At 44.7% G+C, this 17,255-nt stretch overlaps 1 protein-coding gene across 2 annotated transcripts in view; it reads right to left on the reverse strand.

Annotated features, from left to right (window-relative positions):
• The window catches only part of LOC124291269 (TATA box-binding protein-associated factor RNA polymerase I subunit C-like), a 100,060-nt gene that overhangs the window by 66,066 nt on the left and 16,739 nt on the right, over positions 1–17,255 (reverse strand). For both annotated transcript variants that reach the window (XM_046728239.1, XM_046728237.1), the window contains exon 2: positions 4,583–4,853. In XM_046728239.1, the coding sequence (XP_046584195.1) occupies positions 4,583–4,820 (238 nt within the window). In that variant the 5' untranslated portion in view covers positions 4,821–4,853. The remainder of the gene's footprint in view (positions 1–4,582; positions 4,854–17,255) is intronic.

The following is a 17,255-nucleotide window of genomic DNA, read 5'->3' on the forward strand; positions in this document are numbered from 1 at the left end:
AGCCATGACATGAGCCCAGTGGGTCTGCAGCCATGACATGAGCCCAGTGAGTCTGCAGCCATGACATGAGCCCAGTGAGTCTGCAGCCATGACATGAGCCCAGTGAGTCTGCAGCCATGACATGAGCCCAGTGAGTCTACAGCCATGACATGAGCCCAGTGGGTCTACAGCCATGACATGAGCCCAGTGAGTCTACAGCCATGACATGAGCCCAGTGAGTCTACAGCCATGACATGAGCTCAGTGGGTCTACAGCCATGACATGAGCCCAGTGGAGTCTGCAGCCATGACATGAGCCCAGTCAAAGCCTGCAGCCATGACATGAGCCCAGTGAGTCTACAGCCATGACATGAGCTCAGTGAGTCTACAGCCATGACATGAGCCCAGTGAGTCTACAGCCATGACATGAGCTCCAGTGAGTCTGCAGCCATGACATGAGCCCAGTGAGTCTACAGCCATGACATGAGCTCAGTGAGTCTGCAGCCATGACATGAGCCCAGTGGAGTCTGCAGCCATGACATGAGCCCAGTGAGTCTGCAGCCATGACATGAGCCCAGTGAGTCTGCAGCCATGACATGAGCCCAGTGGGTCTACAGCCATGACATGAGCCCAGTGGGTCTACAGCCATGACATGAGCTCAGTGGGTCTGCAGCCATGACATGAGCCCAGTGAGTCTGCAGCCATGACATGAGCTCCAGTGGGTCTACAGTCATGACATGAGCCAGTGGGACAGCCATGACATGAGCTCAGTGAGTCTGCAGCCATGACATGAGCCCAGTGAGTCTACAGCCATGACATGAGCCCAGTGAGTCTGCAGCCATGACATGAGCCCAGTGAGTCTGCAGCCATGACATGAGCCCAGTGAGTCTGCAGCCATGACATGAGCTCAGTGAGTCTACAGTCATGACATGAGCTCAGTGGGTCTACAGCCATGACATGAGCCCAGTGAGTATGCAGCCATGACATGAGCTCAGTGGGTCTACAGCCATGACATGAGCCCAGTGGGTCTGCAGCCATGACATGAGCCCAGTGGGTCTGCAGCCATGACATGAGTCTACAGTGGGTCTACAGTCTGCCATGACATGAGCTCAGTGGGTCTACAGCAATGACATGAGCCCAGTGGGTCTACAGCAATGACATGAGCCCAGTGAGTCTACAGCAATGACATGAGCTCAGTGGGTCTGCAGCCATGACATGAGCCCAGTGGGTCTGCAGCCATGACATGAGCCCAGTGAGTCTACAGCCATGACATGAGCCCAGTGGGTCTGCAGCCATGACATGAGCCCAGTGGGTCTACAGCCATGACATGAGCCCAGTGAGTCTGCAGTCATGACATGGTCACAGCCCATGACATGAGCCCAGTGGGTCTGCAGCAAATGACATGCCATGACATGATTCCAGTGGGTCTGCACATGAGGACAGTGGGTCTGCAGCCATGACATGAGTCCAGTGGGTCTGCAGTCCGTGGACTGATCAGTTAGAAACAGCCATGACATGAGTCCAGTGGGTGTGCAGTCCGTGGACTGATCAGTTAGGAACAGCCATGATATGAGTCCAGTGGGTGTGCAGTCCGTAGACTGATCAGTGAGTAACAGCCATGACATGAGTTCAGTAGGTCTGCAGTCCACATGTCAGTTAGAAACAACCATGACATGAGTCCAGTGGGTGTGCAGTCCGTGGACTGATCAGTTAGTAACAGCCATGACATGAGTTCAGTGGGTGTGCAGTCCGTGGACTGATCAGTTAGTAACAGCCATGATAAGAGTCCAGTGGGTGTGCAGTCCGTGTGACTGATCAGTTAGGAACAGCCATGACATGAGTCCAGTGGGTGTGCAGTCCGTGGACTGATCAGTTAGGAACAGCCATGACATGAGTCCAGTGGGTGTGCAGTCCCTGGACTGATCAGTTAGTAACAGCCATGACATGAGTTCAGTGGGTGTGCAGTCCGTGGACTGATCAGTTAGGAACAGCCATGACATGAGTCCAGTGGGTCTGCAGTCCGTGGACTGATCAGTTAGTAACAGCCATGACATGAGTCCAGTGGGTCTGCAGTCCGTGGACTGATCAGTTAGGAACAGCCATGACATGAGTCCAGTGGGTCTGCAGTCCGTGGACTGATCAGTTAGTAACAGCCATGACATGAGTACAGTGGGTGTGCAGTCCGTGGACTGATCAGTTAGGAACAGCCATGACATGAGTCCAGTGGGTCTGCAGTCCGTGGACTGATCAGTTAGGAACAGCCATGACATGAGTCCAGTGGGTGTGCAGTCCGTGGACTGATCAGTTAGGAACAGCCATGACATGAGTCCAGTGGGTCTGCAGTCCGTGGACTGATCAGTTAGGAACAGCCATGACATGAGTCCAGTGGGTCTGCAGTCCGTGGACTGATCAGTTAGAAACAGCCATGACATGAGTCCAGTGGGTGTGCAGTCCGTGGACTGATCAGTTAGTAACAGCCATGACATGAGTCCAGTGGGTGTGCAGTCCGTGGACTGATCAGTTAGTAACAGCCATGACATGAGTTCAGTGGGTCTGCAGTCCGTGGACTGATCAGTTAGGAACAGCCATGACATGAGTCCAGTGGGTGTGCAGTCCGTGGACTGATCAGTTAGGAACAGCCATGACATGAGTCCAGTGGGTCTGCAGTCCGTGGACTGATCAGTTAGTAACAACCATGACATGAGTCCAGTGGGTGTGCAGTCCGTGGACTGATCAGTTAGTAACAGCCATGACATGAGTTCAGTGGGTGTGCAGTCCGTGGACTGATCAGTTAGTAACAGCCATGATAAGAGTCCAGTGGGTGTGCAGTCCGTGTGACTGATCAGTTAGGAACAGCCATGACATGAGTCCAGTGGGTCTGCAGTCCGTGGACTGATCAGTTAGGAACAGCCATGACATGAGTCCAGTGGGTGTGCAGTCCCTGGACTGATCAGTTAGTAACAGCCATGACATGAGTTCAGTGGGTGTGCAGTCCGTGGACTGATCAGTTAGGAACAGCCATGACATGAGTCCAGTGGGTCTGCAGTCCGTGGACTGATCAGTTAGTAACAGCCATGACATGAGTCCAGTGGGTCTGCAGTCCGTGGACTGATCAGTTAGGAACAGCCATGACATGAGTCCAGTGGGTCTGCAGTCCGTGGACTGATCAGTTAGTAACAGCCATGACATGAGTCCAGTGGGTCTGCAGTCCGTGGACTGATCAGTTAGGAACAGCCATGACATGAGTCCAGTGGGTCTGCAGTCCGTGGACTGATCAGTTAGGAACAGCCATGACATGAGTCCAGTGGGTGCAGTCCCGTGGACTGATCAGTTAGGAACAGCCATGACATGAGTCCAGTGGGTCTGCAGTCCAGTGGGTGCAGACTGGACTGATCAGTTAGGAACAGCCATGACATGAGTCCAGTGGGTCTGCAGTCCGTGGACTGATCAGTTAGGAACAGCCATGACATGAGTCCAGTGGGTCTGCAGTCCGTGGACTGATCAGTTAGAAACAGCCATGACATGAGCCCAGTGGGTGTGCAGTCCCTGGACTGATCAGTTAGTAACAGCCATGACATGAGTTCAGTGGGTGTGCAGTCCGTGGACTGATCAGTTAGGAACAGCCATGACATGAGTCCAGTGGGTCTGCAGTCCGTGGACTGATCAGTTAGTAACAACCATGACATGAGTCCAGTGGGTCTGCAGTCCGTGGACTGATCAGTTAGGAACAGCCATGACATGAGTCCAGTGGGTCTGCAGTCCGTGGACTGATCAGTTAGTAACAGCCATGATAAGAGTCCAGTGGGTGTGCAGTCCGTGGACTGATCAGTTAGGAACAGCCATGACATGAGTCCAGTGGGTCTGCAGTCCGTGGACTGATCAGTTAGAAACAGCCATGACATGAGCCCAGTGGGTGTGCAGTCCACATAAGTTAGAAACAGCCATGAGCCTTTATAGCTAGTCAGAATCACCGAATATACAGTTATAACACAGGTATATGATGTAGAGTCTCATAAAATCAATTATAACACAATACAGGAAATAATAAAATCTAAATAAATATTGCATTAGACCCTACAGAGATACAAAGTGTAAAAATGTGCAGAGAAAGGTTAGCAATTTAGTTTCAACACAGCAAATATCCGTACTACATGTATAATATTACTTAATACATGAATAATGGGCTTATTATCACACTAAACATTTGGACATAGTGATTAGTTTTTTCAGTACATGGGGATGTAACTGGGATTTATGCATACAACATACTTATTGCACATCCATGTTTTATTAAAGCAATGTCTAGGTCATAGACAATAAGACAATTCTAACATGAAAAGATTACTTTGCTTAGGTACAAAAAGTTTTAAATTCTGTGCGATGGCAGAGAAAAACAAGAAGAGCACAAACTGTCATTGGAAAAATTAGGGAAAACTTAGGGAAAAGATGAGTTGAAACTTTGGGGACTGCTGTGTTGCAGAAGGAAATAATGGAAGATATTTAAATGATATTATACAGCATGAAAATAGAAGGTTGATGATGACGCATACTGTTAACTTAGGATCATGTATTTATTGATATTGAATAAGATGTGGAAGGCTTGCCATCAGCTGGATGTGGGGCTAGTGGCAGCGTGGGGAAGATGGCTGACAGGTGCAGGTTCTCCTCCTGGCCCTGGTGACACTTCTGACAGATGGTTTCAAGTCTCCCCTTGGTCAGTAGTTGGTGTCCTTCTATGTCTATGTTCATGTGACTCCCATAGTCCAGGAAGTAGTCCCTGTGTGTGTGCTGACTGCTGTGGTGTTGATAGACAGATGGGTAAAAGGTGAAGGGGACATCCATGGCTTGCAAACACAGTCATTCATCAGGCCGAAACTGAAACAATAGTAGTGATTTTACTGTATTTCATGTGTATAATGTGCACGTGAGTATAATTGCCCAACCCCTATTTTCCAAAACAAGTTTTAAGGGAGAATCTGTTATTTCATATACTGTCAAAAAGTACATAGTTTGATGTATCGCATCTATTGGATGAACCTGAAATAACTACATGTATTCTAGTCAATGAAAACTTGAAATTAATGCTAGATCACTGATGATCATGATACAAAGTAATAATTGACAATTTCAACATAATGTTATTGCGTTGGTAAAAACAATTAAACCTATTGTCTGCTATCCAGTGCACACCACTCTAAAGTCCTATGACAACATGATACTACGATGTCACTGTGACATCCATGTGACATCACCAGTAGCCAAGATAAAGGCTAGCTATTGAAATAAATGTACTATTTCTTTCAGTTTGCGTTGTTCAGTCACTATGATGTAGGTTTGTATAAACATCACTGGAGTGTCTTACAACTGAGTATTATATATAACAACTTTTTTCTGGGAGAGGCAGGTATGAACTCATTGAAGACAAATGTTCAACTGATCCAGTGATCTGGCTACAAGTTAAACAATTATCCTTAAACCACTTCCTAAATCCAGCCCTTGTTACCTCCAGCAGATGGTGGACACTGACAACCATGCCAGGGGTTTACAGGACGCTAATTCCTGTATCCTATACGCATAAAAATGGATAATGGACGCAACAAAATTTATTAGCGCGTCCACGGGGACTCAGAAAAAGTCAAAATACTTCTTGTAAAAATTCCAGTCAATTGACAATAAGTTATCACTGAGTTTGCTACTAGCTGGGACCCCCATTTTTGTTGTCCAGGACCCCTGAAAATTAAGAGTACGAGTCCCAGGGACCCTCAAATACAGGAGTCCATGTAAATCCCTGCTTGTCCAGCAGAGCAATCATAGTGATTGTTCATTTACAGAGTACATAAAACACATGAATTATGGTTATATATTTGTGAAATTGTTGCAAACTTCAAGATAATCTGATTATAAGATGAACTTTTCTAACTATATGTTTGTACTGTTTCTAATCTACGTCTAGGAAAATCACTTACATTTAAATATTAGGAAAATCCTTAAAAAACTTGCAGAATATTTGAACTCTATAGCGGTGGCACGTGGTCCTGTGCATAGAGCTCAGGTCACAAATCAGGTGAAGTTAACCAATATTGAGTGTGGACAGTCCTTGGATGGGTGACAGTGTTTAGCACCTTGACTCCTGAGAGTTTCTAGGACTCCAGTCCTGCCCCACAACAAAACATGGGATACATGTGGTCTCATCTCAGGGAAGTGAGTTCAAAATTTCCTCTGTTCACCCAGCAGAAAATGGGTACCCGGTGAGATAAAGTCATGTGACTATAACCCTCTAGCACCTAACAGGCAGCTTGGGTTATCTGGGGTAATAATAATCAGATTGTTTGGGCACTTCGAGCATGCATTGTGCATAGAGCAATGAGCATGATAAATGGACTATTATTATTATTATTATCAATGCATTAAAACTGGTATGTTGTTATAAATCTAGAATATGTAATTGTTGACAAGAACAAGTCACATCCATATGAACACATCAGAAAACTTTGATATTGAATTACAGAATGTTTACTCGTTTCTTGAAATATGCAAATCCTGTGGTCCAAAATTAACCCTTACCAGGTCCTTTAGTTTATTGTTTGATATGTTTAGGCCTAAACAAACATCAAGCAGCTCTCTGGAAGAGTAACATAAAAGGTTTTACAGACAGAGAAAAAATGTGTGATACAGAGGTACAGATAAGCTGCGTATCTGCGTAAATTATGCAAATATTCATGTGAAAACTCAATTCCTATTAAGTCTATTGCGTACAAGTACGCTTGAATTTTTGTAAATCAAAATATGTTTTATCTTACATGCGTACACACAAAAATGTCAAATCATAACTTGCGTACCGGTGCATGGACTGTGTCCTCCCATTACGCAGACAGGCAGTTCGCAGATGCCTTAAAACAACATTTACGGTTCAATGAACAGATTAGCTACTACCTGTTACCTACACATTACAATGGAATAGTCCAAATAAAACAAGAAAAAAATTGGAGCTATAATATTTACTTTGAAAGATGGCTGAAAAGACATTAATTTGAACTTTGATTGCTGCAATATAAAAAACAGTTGATTTTCATAAACATTTGGGTTTCAGAATAGAACACAACCATTTTTTCAGGATTTACTCCCACCTGTAGTAGGCAACCGGACAAGCTGTGAGTTGAGAAACTCCAATAATTTTAGTCATCCATGTATAAGACTGAGGTACTCAGAATCATCTTTTATTCCATCAGCAGTTAAAATGTGGAATGATATTCCATTAGCTATTAGAATTTGCGACTCTGTTGCATCATTTAAATCTTATAAACTCTGTTGCATCATTTAAATCTTATATCTATCTAATATATATATATCTTAAGGAAGTCAAATGTTTTGCACACAAGAGTGAGTGAGTGAGTTTAGTTTTACGCAACACTCCGCAATATTCCAGCTATATGCCAGTTTGCACACAAGATTAAGATATATGATAAGTACACTTAATTATGATTTATTTAGAACAAATATAATAAAATGATGCATCATGTCAATGTGGCCATGGATGTGAGAATGTTTTTCATTACTTCCTTGAATGTCCATTGTATACTATTCAAAGACAAACTGTTACAATCTTTAGAAAGTATTGTTAAAATTAGAACACTGATTGGTATTAATCTTATCTTACATGGCAATGCAGGTCTCTCAATTACTGAAAATCAATGTTTTCAAATATGTACATATCTATATCTCTCAAACAAAACTTTTTCTCAGTTATCTTCTGTTGTACATATCCTATAATTGGAAGAGGGCTTTTCTAAGTAGGATAACTTGTGCCCAATCCTTTTTTTCAATGAATAAAATATGTTTCAATCAATAAAAACAATCAAAACCCTCAGTGACTAACCTGTTTTTATATACGCTAGTAATTGATAGTAAAAACAATTTTGAGAAGAGAAGACAGATTATCATTTAATCACAACAAAGTTCCATTTACACACAATCAAACTTCTCAGTAACAAACTTCTGAACTTGTTTCAGGCTCACCCTACTCTACCCACTAGACAGTGAGTGGACTGTTCCATTATACCCGTAGGTGTGACCCTAATTAACCTTCTAGTTCAGTGACAATGGGAGATAACCGCATGGACAGATAAAATAACTGAGGTATATTGAGGTTCTTTTTCAACACATGAACTTGGCAAGTTGCAGTCTTTCTTATCGTTTCTCATATTACAGATGAAATATTTATAGCAAACACATAAAACAACATTTAGACTTTATTTTATATTTTCACAATTAATGGAAAATGGCAAAGTACCCAATTGAGTTTGAGTGAGGTGGGTACAATTTATTTGGTTACTCAAAGGAAAATTAGGATACCCAATTGATATGAACATAAGCGAGTACATAACTCAATGACCTAAAGGTTATTTGTAGCTCTGGTGATAATGTCTGGTTGAAAAAGTAAAATTCCAAAATTCCAAACATGCAAGTTCACAAAAAGAAAACATACATCCCCGACGGGATTCGAACCCGCGGCCTCTGGATTAGAAGTCCAGCGCGCTATCCGCTGCGCTTCGGGGACTTACAACATATTTAGAGACTATATCACTATACTATAAAGTTTGTCCATGTGTCACCCTTTGTGGCTATTCAATCAATAAAACTTTTATGTAGTAATTTAATGGCTGCTGTGCCAGATGTTAATTCTATTCAAAGTGTTCACGTCAATACTTCAAACTTGGTGGCAGTTACAACACGGGGACTTGGACTCACTACATATGAAAACACGGACAAGTATAAACTGTATGCATCTATAGATAAGTTGTAAGATGTAATTATTTTTAGTAGGTTTGTTAATCAATAAACAATTTATTCTATCACAAATTTATTTAATTACAAACCCTATGTAACCTAACCAAGATGAGTATAGGCCACTACGTAACCTAACCAAGATGAGTATAGGCCACTACGTAACCTAACCAAGATGAGTATAGGCCACAACGTAACCTAACCAAGATGAGTATAGGCCACTACGTAACCTAACCAAGATGAGTATAGGCCACTACGTAACCTAACCAAGAAGAGTATAGGCCACTCGTGAACCTAACCAAGATGAGTATAGGCCACTCACGTAACCCTAACCAAGATGAGTATAGGCCACTACGTAACCTAACCAAGATGAGTATAGGCCACTACGTAACCTAACCAAGATGAGTACAGGCCACTACGTAACCTAACCACTACGTAACCTAACCAAGATGAGTATAGGCCACTACGTTACCTAACCAAGATGAGTATAGGCCACTACGTAACCTAACCAAGAAGAGTATAGGCCACTACGTAACCTAACCAAGATGAGTATAGGCCACTACGTAACCTAACCAAGATGAGTATAGGCCACTGACGTAACCTAACCAAGAAGAGTATAGGCCACGACGTAACCTAACCAAGATGAGTATAGGCCACTACGTAACCTAACCAAGATGAGTATAGGCCACTACATAGCCTAACCAAGATGAGTATAGGCCACTACGTAACCTAACCAAGATGAGTATAGGCCACTACGTAACCTAACCAAGATGAGTATAGGCCACTACGTAACCTAACCACTACGTAACCTAACCAAGATGAGTATAGGCCACTACGTAACCTAACCAAGATGAGTATAGACCACTACGTAACCTAACCAAGATGAGTACAGGCCACTACGTAACCTAACCACTACGTAACCTAACCAAGATGAGTATAGGCCTATAAGTAATTGCTGTATGATTTGCAATATATTTTCAGTGTCTCTAATGTATATATCATGTTCCTAGCCTGGGCTGGCTAAAATATGTCATCAATAGGAAAAATTATTACTGATTAGTGATATGAAAATTGTGTCATCAATAATATCATATGTGATATCAAGGTGTAAAAATGACAAAAGAAGTTATATCAGACAAAACTTGATGTTTATTACACATCAACAATTCATATTTTCAACAACAAACAAGACAGATATATGTAGGTTTTTTCTTCATATACATGCAGTTTTGTAAGTGTTATATCTATATTTGTTAATATAATAATACTTCTGATAGTCGAAAATTCTCTCAAGATAGATTATCCATTTATGTCCTCACTTGCCAAATAATGTAATTTTCTGAATAAAATTGATATTTTATACTTATCCTGACTCATGCTCTTTTGCTTGTCTCCTTCCTCTTGCGAACGTTAGTGGAACACTTGTATCTCCTATTGAAGCTCCCTTCAATAAAGAACAGACGTAAAATCCCTACTCACCACGAGTTATCTGTGTGGCCGTTTTGGCTGGAAAGCGGCGCCACCGTACTCCCATGCTTTACTCTCTCCGAATTATGAGCCCGACACTTTAATTTACAGAGAAATCCAAAGTGTCTAGCGGGGAGGTTGGGAGGGCTTATCTCATGAGTCAGGATAAGTATAAAATATCAATTTTATTCAGAAAATTACATATTTTTCCTTATCCTGACACATGCTCTTTTTGCTTGTGGAATCCGACGGAGTTGGTGGTGGGTCAAGCTACTTCTGGATTTCATGTAGTGATTTACGTCTTGCATAGCCCCCTATGGGAACTTCTGTTACTGCTAGGCTCTGCTGCTGCTGTAACCCTTCACTTCCAGCTTTCTCTGATTGGGGGACCACAATTGTTAACTTTTGGTCCTTGCTTCTGTTAACATTTCATGTGGATTTTGCAACTCCATCTCTTGATGCGAGCATCAAGTGGAGAAGCGACCCTTTCCTGTACGAGTATGTCTTTACAAGTACTGGGTCATATCACTAATGATAGTCTGTCCTAGACTTGCATATAGACTCTAAAGCTGAACTCTCCTGAGTGTAGGCTTTTGCAAGTCATGTGGTAAAAGGGCGAGACTCCGTCTCAGCGCCTTTGTGGGACTGTCAATTGTTGTGCTACAACAAGTGGGCCCGAAATGGTGAATGCCAGAGCCGTCCTCGGTGGCGATGTCCCTCAGGTAGTGGTTGGCAAACACCATGTCCCATTTCCAGAAGCATCCCTCCATTATCGTCCTGATAGAGCGATTCCCATGTAGAGCAAGCGTTGATGCCAGACCTCTAACTTCATGTGGGTTGGAGGCTCTTGGAGGATCAAATCCTGCTGCTTTGTAGGCCCGTAGTATGACAGTTCTGATCCAGCTTGATATCTTAGTGCAGAAGACCTCCGTCTGTGTCGCTGTCGATATCGAGACGAAAAGACACTTGAATTTCCATCTCCTGGACCTGGATCTTTGTAGGTAGACTTTCAATGCTCTCACTGGGCACAAGGATAGGTCCTGCGTATCCTGTGGTCCAAGGACTGATGATAGTGTTGGGACGTGGAACTGTCTGTCTGGATGACCTGGCAGTTGATTCTTTGCTATGAAGTCCCATCTCAGTCCCATATGCACGATGTTTTGATTTTCATCAAATTGGGTTCTCTCGAAGTCCAGAGCATGTATTTCCGACACCCTTGCTGCTGTTGCTAAGGTTATCAGCAACATTGTCTTCTGCGTCAAGAACTCGAATGATGTTCTCTATAATGGTTCGTAGATGTCACTAGTGAGATGTCGTAGAACTACGTTGAGGTCCCACACCGGAGCTTTAAATCTCTGTTGTTGGTCCTCCAATTAAAAGGCCGTAGTAAGGCCAGTAACTCTGGTACTTTCGTCAGTTGCACTCGTCCTCATGGCGATAACTGACCTCAATGCCGCTAGGTATGTTGAGAGCGTTGACCCTTTTAACCGCTTCGTTTGTCTAGGTGACAAAGGTAGTCCGCCACTTGATGATGTGTCGCTTTCATGGCTGTGAAGCCGGCCCTCGAAGCGTATGTCTCGAAGCGTCGCCACTTGTCATCGTACAAGTTGCGTGTAGACTTGCGTAAAGCTAGTGTGACTGCTTTCGCTGCCCTGGCAGAATATCCTTCTTGTTCAAGCATGCCTTGATACAGTCCACACGTGTAGCCGGAAAACCTCTGGGCTGCCGTGCGCCTGCTTTGTGTGAGGATGTACTAGTAGATTCGTCCACTCTGGTAGTTGCAGCTGAGGCAGTCCTAGATCTTGTATGAGAATAGGGAACCATATTCTCGCTGGCCAGTAAGGCGTGCCCCAAGTAGTTGTAGGACTCTCGTGTGACTGATTTTCTGCAACACCCTCAGTATTAGAGCTGGTGGTGGAAACGCGTAAGCTTTTTAGTCCTTGCCAGGAGATGCTTAGCGTGTCCGTTGCCCATGCCCCTGGATCTGGTATTGGTGAGACGAATGTTATCAGTTGACCCATGTGGCGAAGAGGTCTATTAATGGTGCTCCCATCCTTGAAGATCTCTGGATGTAGCATCCAGTCTGTTGAGAATGGCTGCGTTGGACAGGATAGTGCATCTGCTACCACATTCTTGGCTCTTGGAATGTGGCATGCTCTGATGTGGACATTCAGGTTGACTGTTATGCTGGCCAGTTGAAAGCAGAGGTCCAGAAGGTTCGCCGACCTTGTTGATCCTTCTGTTGATGTAGAACGCCACTATGGAGGTGACTGTATGTACCGTCAGATGAGCATTCAACAAAATGCTGGTCCTGTGGAGTATGGCGTTTATTACTGCTTTCATTTCCAGCATGTGGAAGTGCAGATCTTCTCTGCTATGGTCCATATCCCATGTCCGGATTGTCCAATTGGACATTCACGAAGACCTGTAGTGGGCGTAGTTGTAGACTCCCTCTGCGTGTCATGTCTTGTGCTGACGTGAGAAGAACCAACAGACTCTGCCACTTCGTAGTAATAACGGAGAGTAGTGCTTGAGATACAAGGACTTGTATCTATATCCTACGATCTTGAAACCCTTGCCGTGTCCGTAAGGGAAATGAAACGATGTCCGACTCTGTGACTGCCATCGTTGTGAAGTCTATATAAAGTCGTCTGGCTGCTGCTACCTAAAGTCCGGCCAACGTTTGTTGCTGCAAGTCGTCTGAAGAATCGTCTTCAATGATGACAGGGAAGGTCTCTAACCTAATGAAGGCAGCCAAATCACGTCTAACTGGACTGTAAATGAGGCCTTCCTCGCTCGCTGACATGTTGTTGTCACTTGTAACCCATTTCTTGACCTGTGAACTATGTCCGACCTCTGCGCAGGGCGTTGTCTCTCGTGGTCCAATCAAAATAAAGCATTTTGATTCCTTTGGCTTGCCGCGCTGTGACGTCACCAGTGTAGCAGGAAAAAGGTCCTTGTAGAATCTAGTGCCGCCGTTGATATCTGATCAACTGTCGGTCTTGTCCGTAGCATTCCGAAGTTACACGAGTGACCACGTGTATCGAGGGTTGAAAGGTAAACGTGCGAAATTTTTCGGCGTGAAATTTTTCGCCGCGTAATACTGATGTGGGTAGGCTGTTTTCCTGGCTGCTGTGACTGTTACTTCAGTCCTGAAGATAATGCCGTTTCCCTTTATACAGATGATCAGCTGAAATCTTCACGTTGTCAGCTTGTAGACTGCATACATCAATGAAGCGTCGCTATTGTGGAATCAAGCCATATCAATGCATTGTTTGTGGGAAAAAATTTACACAATTAATCAAGCCATATCAATGCATTGTTTGTGGGAAAATGCATTGTTTGTGGGAAAAAAATTATTTATCTTTGTTGTAAATTCTACTCAGGGAATCGTTGACGAGTATGTATTTTCGCCGCCGTAGCAAGGCTGCTGTTGAACCACGCCAGTGAGAATATCTGCAGATCTGTACGGAAGTGAAGATCTCTATATGGCCATGAGTCTTCTAATGTAGATATATCAATCTATGTGAATCCCGTCCTGGATTCAGACCTGAAGATCCGTGCCGGTGATGAATTCGGACAAGAGCACCCCTCTTGAACTGTATTACATGTCCTTCAGTCTGTGTACCGACGAAGATCTTTCCCTTCTAGGGTGACGCTATCCTGGTTGAATAACCTTGAAGATATGCGTAGCGATCTGCGTGGTGGTCAGCATGGTGTGACTGTATGGCGCCTTGCGTGTAGGTAATCGTCTCGTAGTCCGGGATTGCCTTCCTGGCAATATATTCCGAAATGGTGATTCCCGTGATGATCTGCGAGGCGTCGTTGATGCCCTTGATGTAGGTAGTCGGCCTGAAGATCCTTTATTAGGCTCATCATCTGTTGACAGTCTCTGAAGATAGCGCCATCCTTCGCGCAAGTTGTAGACGACATGTAGCGTTCTGGTAAGAAGCTAAGTACTGCGACGTCTCTGCCTTGTAGATGGCCTGTGCGAATGCGTTCGCGCAGGCTCGGTGATGGCATGTAGCGTTCTGTTGAGAATTTAAGTACTGCGATGTCTCTGCGTTGTAGATGGCCTGCGCGAATGCCTTCGCGCAGGCTTGTTGACGGCATGTAGCGTTCAGTTGAGAGACTAATTACTGTGATGTCTCTGCTTCGCTGGGGATCTGCGTGGAGACCTGCATGACGACCTGCGTGGAGACCTGCGTGAAGACCTTCGTGGAGACCTGCGCGGAGATCGGCGTGGAGATTGGTGTGGCGAGTGGCCTGGCGAACTGCGTCTGTAGGGTGACCTGCGCGGAGATGAGCGACTGTGGGTTCGCGAATGTCTCGGCGAATCCCTCGACGATCTGCATGATGCGTAAGATGTCTTGGATACTGTATCTGAAGTCCTTCGCGAATGCCTTCGTGAATGCTGATCATCTGATTCCGCATCTGGGGAATGGCAACTGGTCCTTCGCGAACGCCTTCGCGAACGCTGGTCGTCCGAATCTGTATCCGGGGATGGGCAATTCCTCCTTCGCGAATGCCTTCGCGAACGCTGATCATCTGATTCCGCATCTGGGGAATGGCGACTGGTCCTTCCCGAACGCCTTCCCGAACGCTGGTCGTCTGATTCTGTATCCGGGGATGGGCGATTCTTCCTTCGCAAACGCCTTCGCGAATGCTGATCATCCGAATCCGTAGCCGGTGATGACCGAGTCGTCCTTCGCAAATACCTTCGCGGATGCTGATCGTCCGAGTCCGCCGCAGGGGATGGTTGAGTCAACCTTCGCGCATGCTGGTCCTGCAGTGTAGATCTGCTGCCAGATGTCACGTTGATGGAGGGTCCCTCAGAGACGACGTCTGCACTGGAGCCTTCGCGAAGGCTTGGGACCTCTTTGTGGGCTGTGACTTCTTCTCCAGGCCGTAACGCTGCTCCATCATCTCCTGCATAAAGTCCCCCGGGTTGAAGGTCTGCGGTGGTAGTAGCGCTGCCCTTTCTGCGGTGATAGCGACGTAGCCCACAGGACGCTCCTCTGTTGTCAGCGTAGATACCTCGGGTACCGTGGAGATCTGCGCTGAAGTCACCGTAGCTGAGACTGGTCTTTTCTTGGGATGAGCCTCTGGGATGATGATCGGTTGATCATCGTAGAGTCCCTGTTCCGTCATCTGGACAATCTCGGCAGAGAAAGTCCTTGTAGTCTGCGCAGACGTCCCCGTAGAGTTGGTCGTCATCTGAGGGGTGTGTAGCCTTCTCTGGGTAGAGGATGGCTTCTATTCATCGTCTGCGACGATTGTAGAGCTGCCGTCTCTGCGTTGATAGCGATATGGTCAAGGGATCGCTCATCTGCCGCCCTCGGACTGCGTGCTGTATCTCTGGGATAATCAGCAGCGGCTCATCATGAAGTCATCTCACTGCCATCGGGACGATGTCTGTGAGGCTTCATTCTCGTAGAGGATGGCTTCTTCTTCTACGTCTGCGTTGAGGGGTTGTCCGATGTAGAAGCCAACTTCTTCAAAGTAACGGCAGACAACATCCCACACCCATCCTCCGAGGACACCTCCGGCAGGGCACTTGATGGTAGTAAGTCGTCTAACAGCAGTAGACAGCTCGTGAGGCACTCAGCCAGTTTATCCATGACTTGGAAAGTCACCTGGATTTGGCGGTAGTACGTCTAAGTACAGAGAAAAATTATTTATTAAATTGAATTTCTATTAAATGCTGATAAAGATTACAGCTACAGCTGGAAGTACATGTTGTTGTGCAGCTAGGGCACAGTCAATGCGGGTTTGCAGCAGCGAACCTAAACCTACAACGAAAATAGGTTTTCATGAAATGTAAACAACTGAACAAACACAGACAATTCCGTGAATAAACAGTGCTAAATACGATTAAATATCAAACCATATTGTTGAAGAATACTAACTAAACCTCTATAAAAGTAGAATAGAGGAGAATAACTAAGTAATTAAAGGATATAGTGCTGTATAGGAGACACAGGCGCTCTCACAACCTGCCCACAGGGCGAAGAAGGAGAGAGTGGAGCATTGGAGTACGGTGGCACCGCTTTCCCGCCAAAACGGCCACACAGATAACTCGTGGTGAGTAGGGATTTTACGCCTGTTCTTTATTGAAGGGAGCTTCAATAGGAGATACAAGTGTTCCACTAACGTTCGCAAGAGGAAGGAGACAAGCAAAAGAGCATGAGTCAGGATAAGGAAAAATTATAATTGTTGAATATTAATATATATATTAAGAAGCATAATTTTGATGATTTTCCGGTTATAAGTTTAGCCCCCAATCTACCAAACTCGCCATATACCTTAAAGTTAGGTGTACCTTTCCTGAGTGATACTAAATATTTGAGAAAGCAACATTTTCAAAGCAAGAAGTATTTTCAAAACCCCAGACCTCACATGAAGATGACCTGAAAGTATAAGAACAATTACAATAAACACAGAGATTAACAATTAATTGATCAATTATGGCTTAATTAGTTAACGAGGCACTTCTGGATTCACAGCTTAATTAAGGTTACACAATGTATGTAATCAGTAGTATAAACAATGATAGTCCTTGACCAAGTCCAACAAAAGCCTCTGCAAAGCCTTATTTCCCAAATAAGGCTTTTGTTAGGCCCTTAGATCTTGCTACCATTGCATCTACTACTTTTGAGCCCCTGTTGATTTCCCGACCGCGAATATACCTATAAAAAGTTGAGCCACTAGCGGGATACGAACCCCACACGCAAACTATAATAGACCGCCCCACTCAACCGACTGAGCTACCGGGGACTTAGCTGAAGTATCTCGGTTTAACGGGTCTATACTGGGATTGCTCTATAATAGTTCCACGTGCCGCTATGTCACGTTGACATCGATGAAACAGTTTAATGTGAATCGCCTATGATCTCTTTGGTGTTCGTAATAAAGGCTTGCCGGGCTTTTTGTATCCCCTGTTCTATGTACTTTTTTTTCTCGTCCTCGCTGATAGCAGACTTACGAGACTTGGATCGAATCTCTTGTTTCATTTTGTTATATTTT

The sequence above is a fragment of the Haliotis rubra genome, unplaced genomic scaffold, assembly GCF_003918875.1.
Source record: "Haliotis rubra isolate DU_JTF1 unplaced genomic scaffold, ASM391887v1 Scf489, whole genome shotgun sequence".
Lineage (NCBI taxonomy): Eukaryota > Metazoa > Mollusca > Gastropoda > Lepetellida > Haliotidae > Haliotis > Haliotis rubra.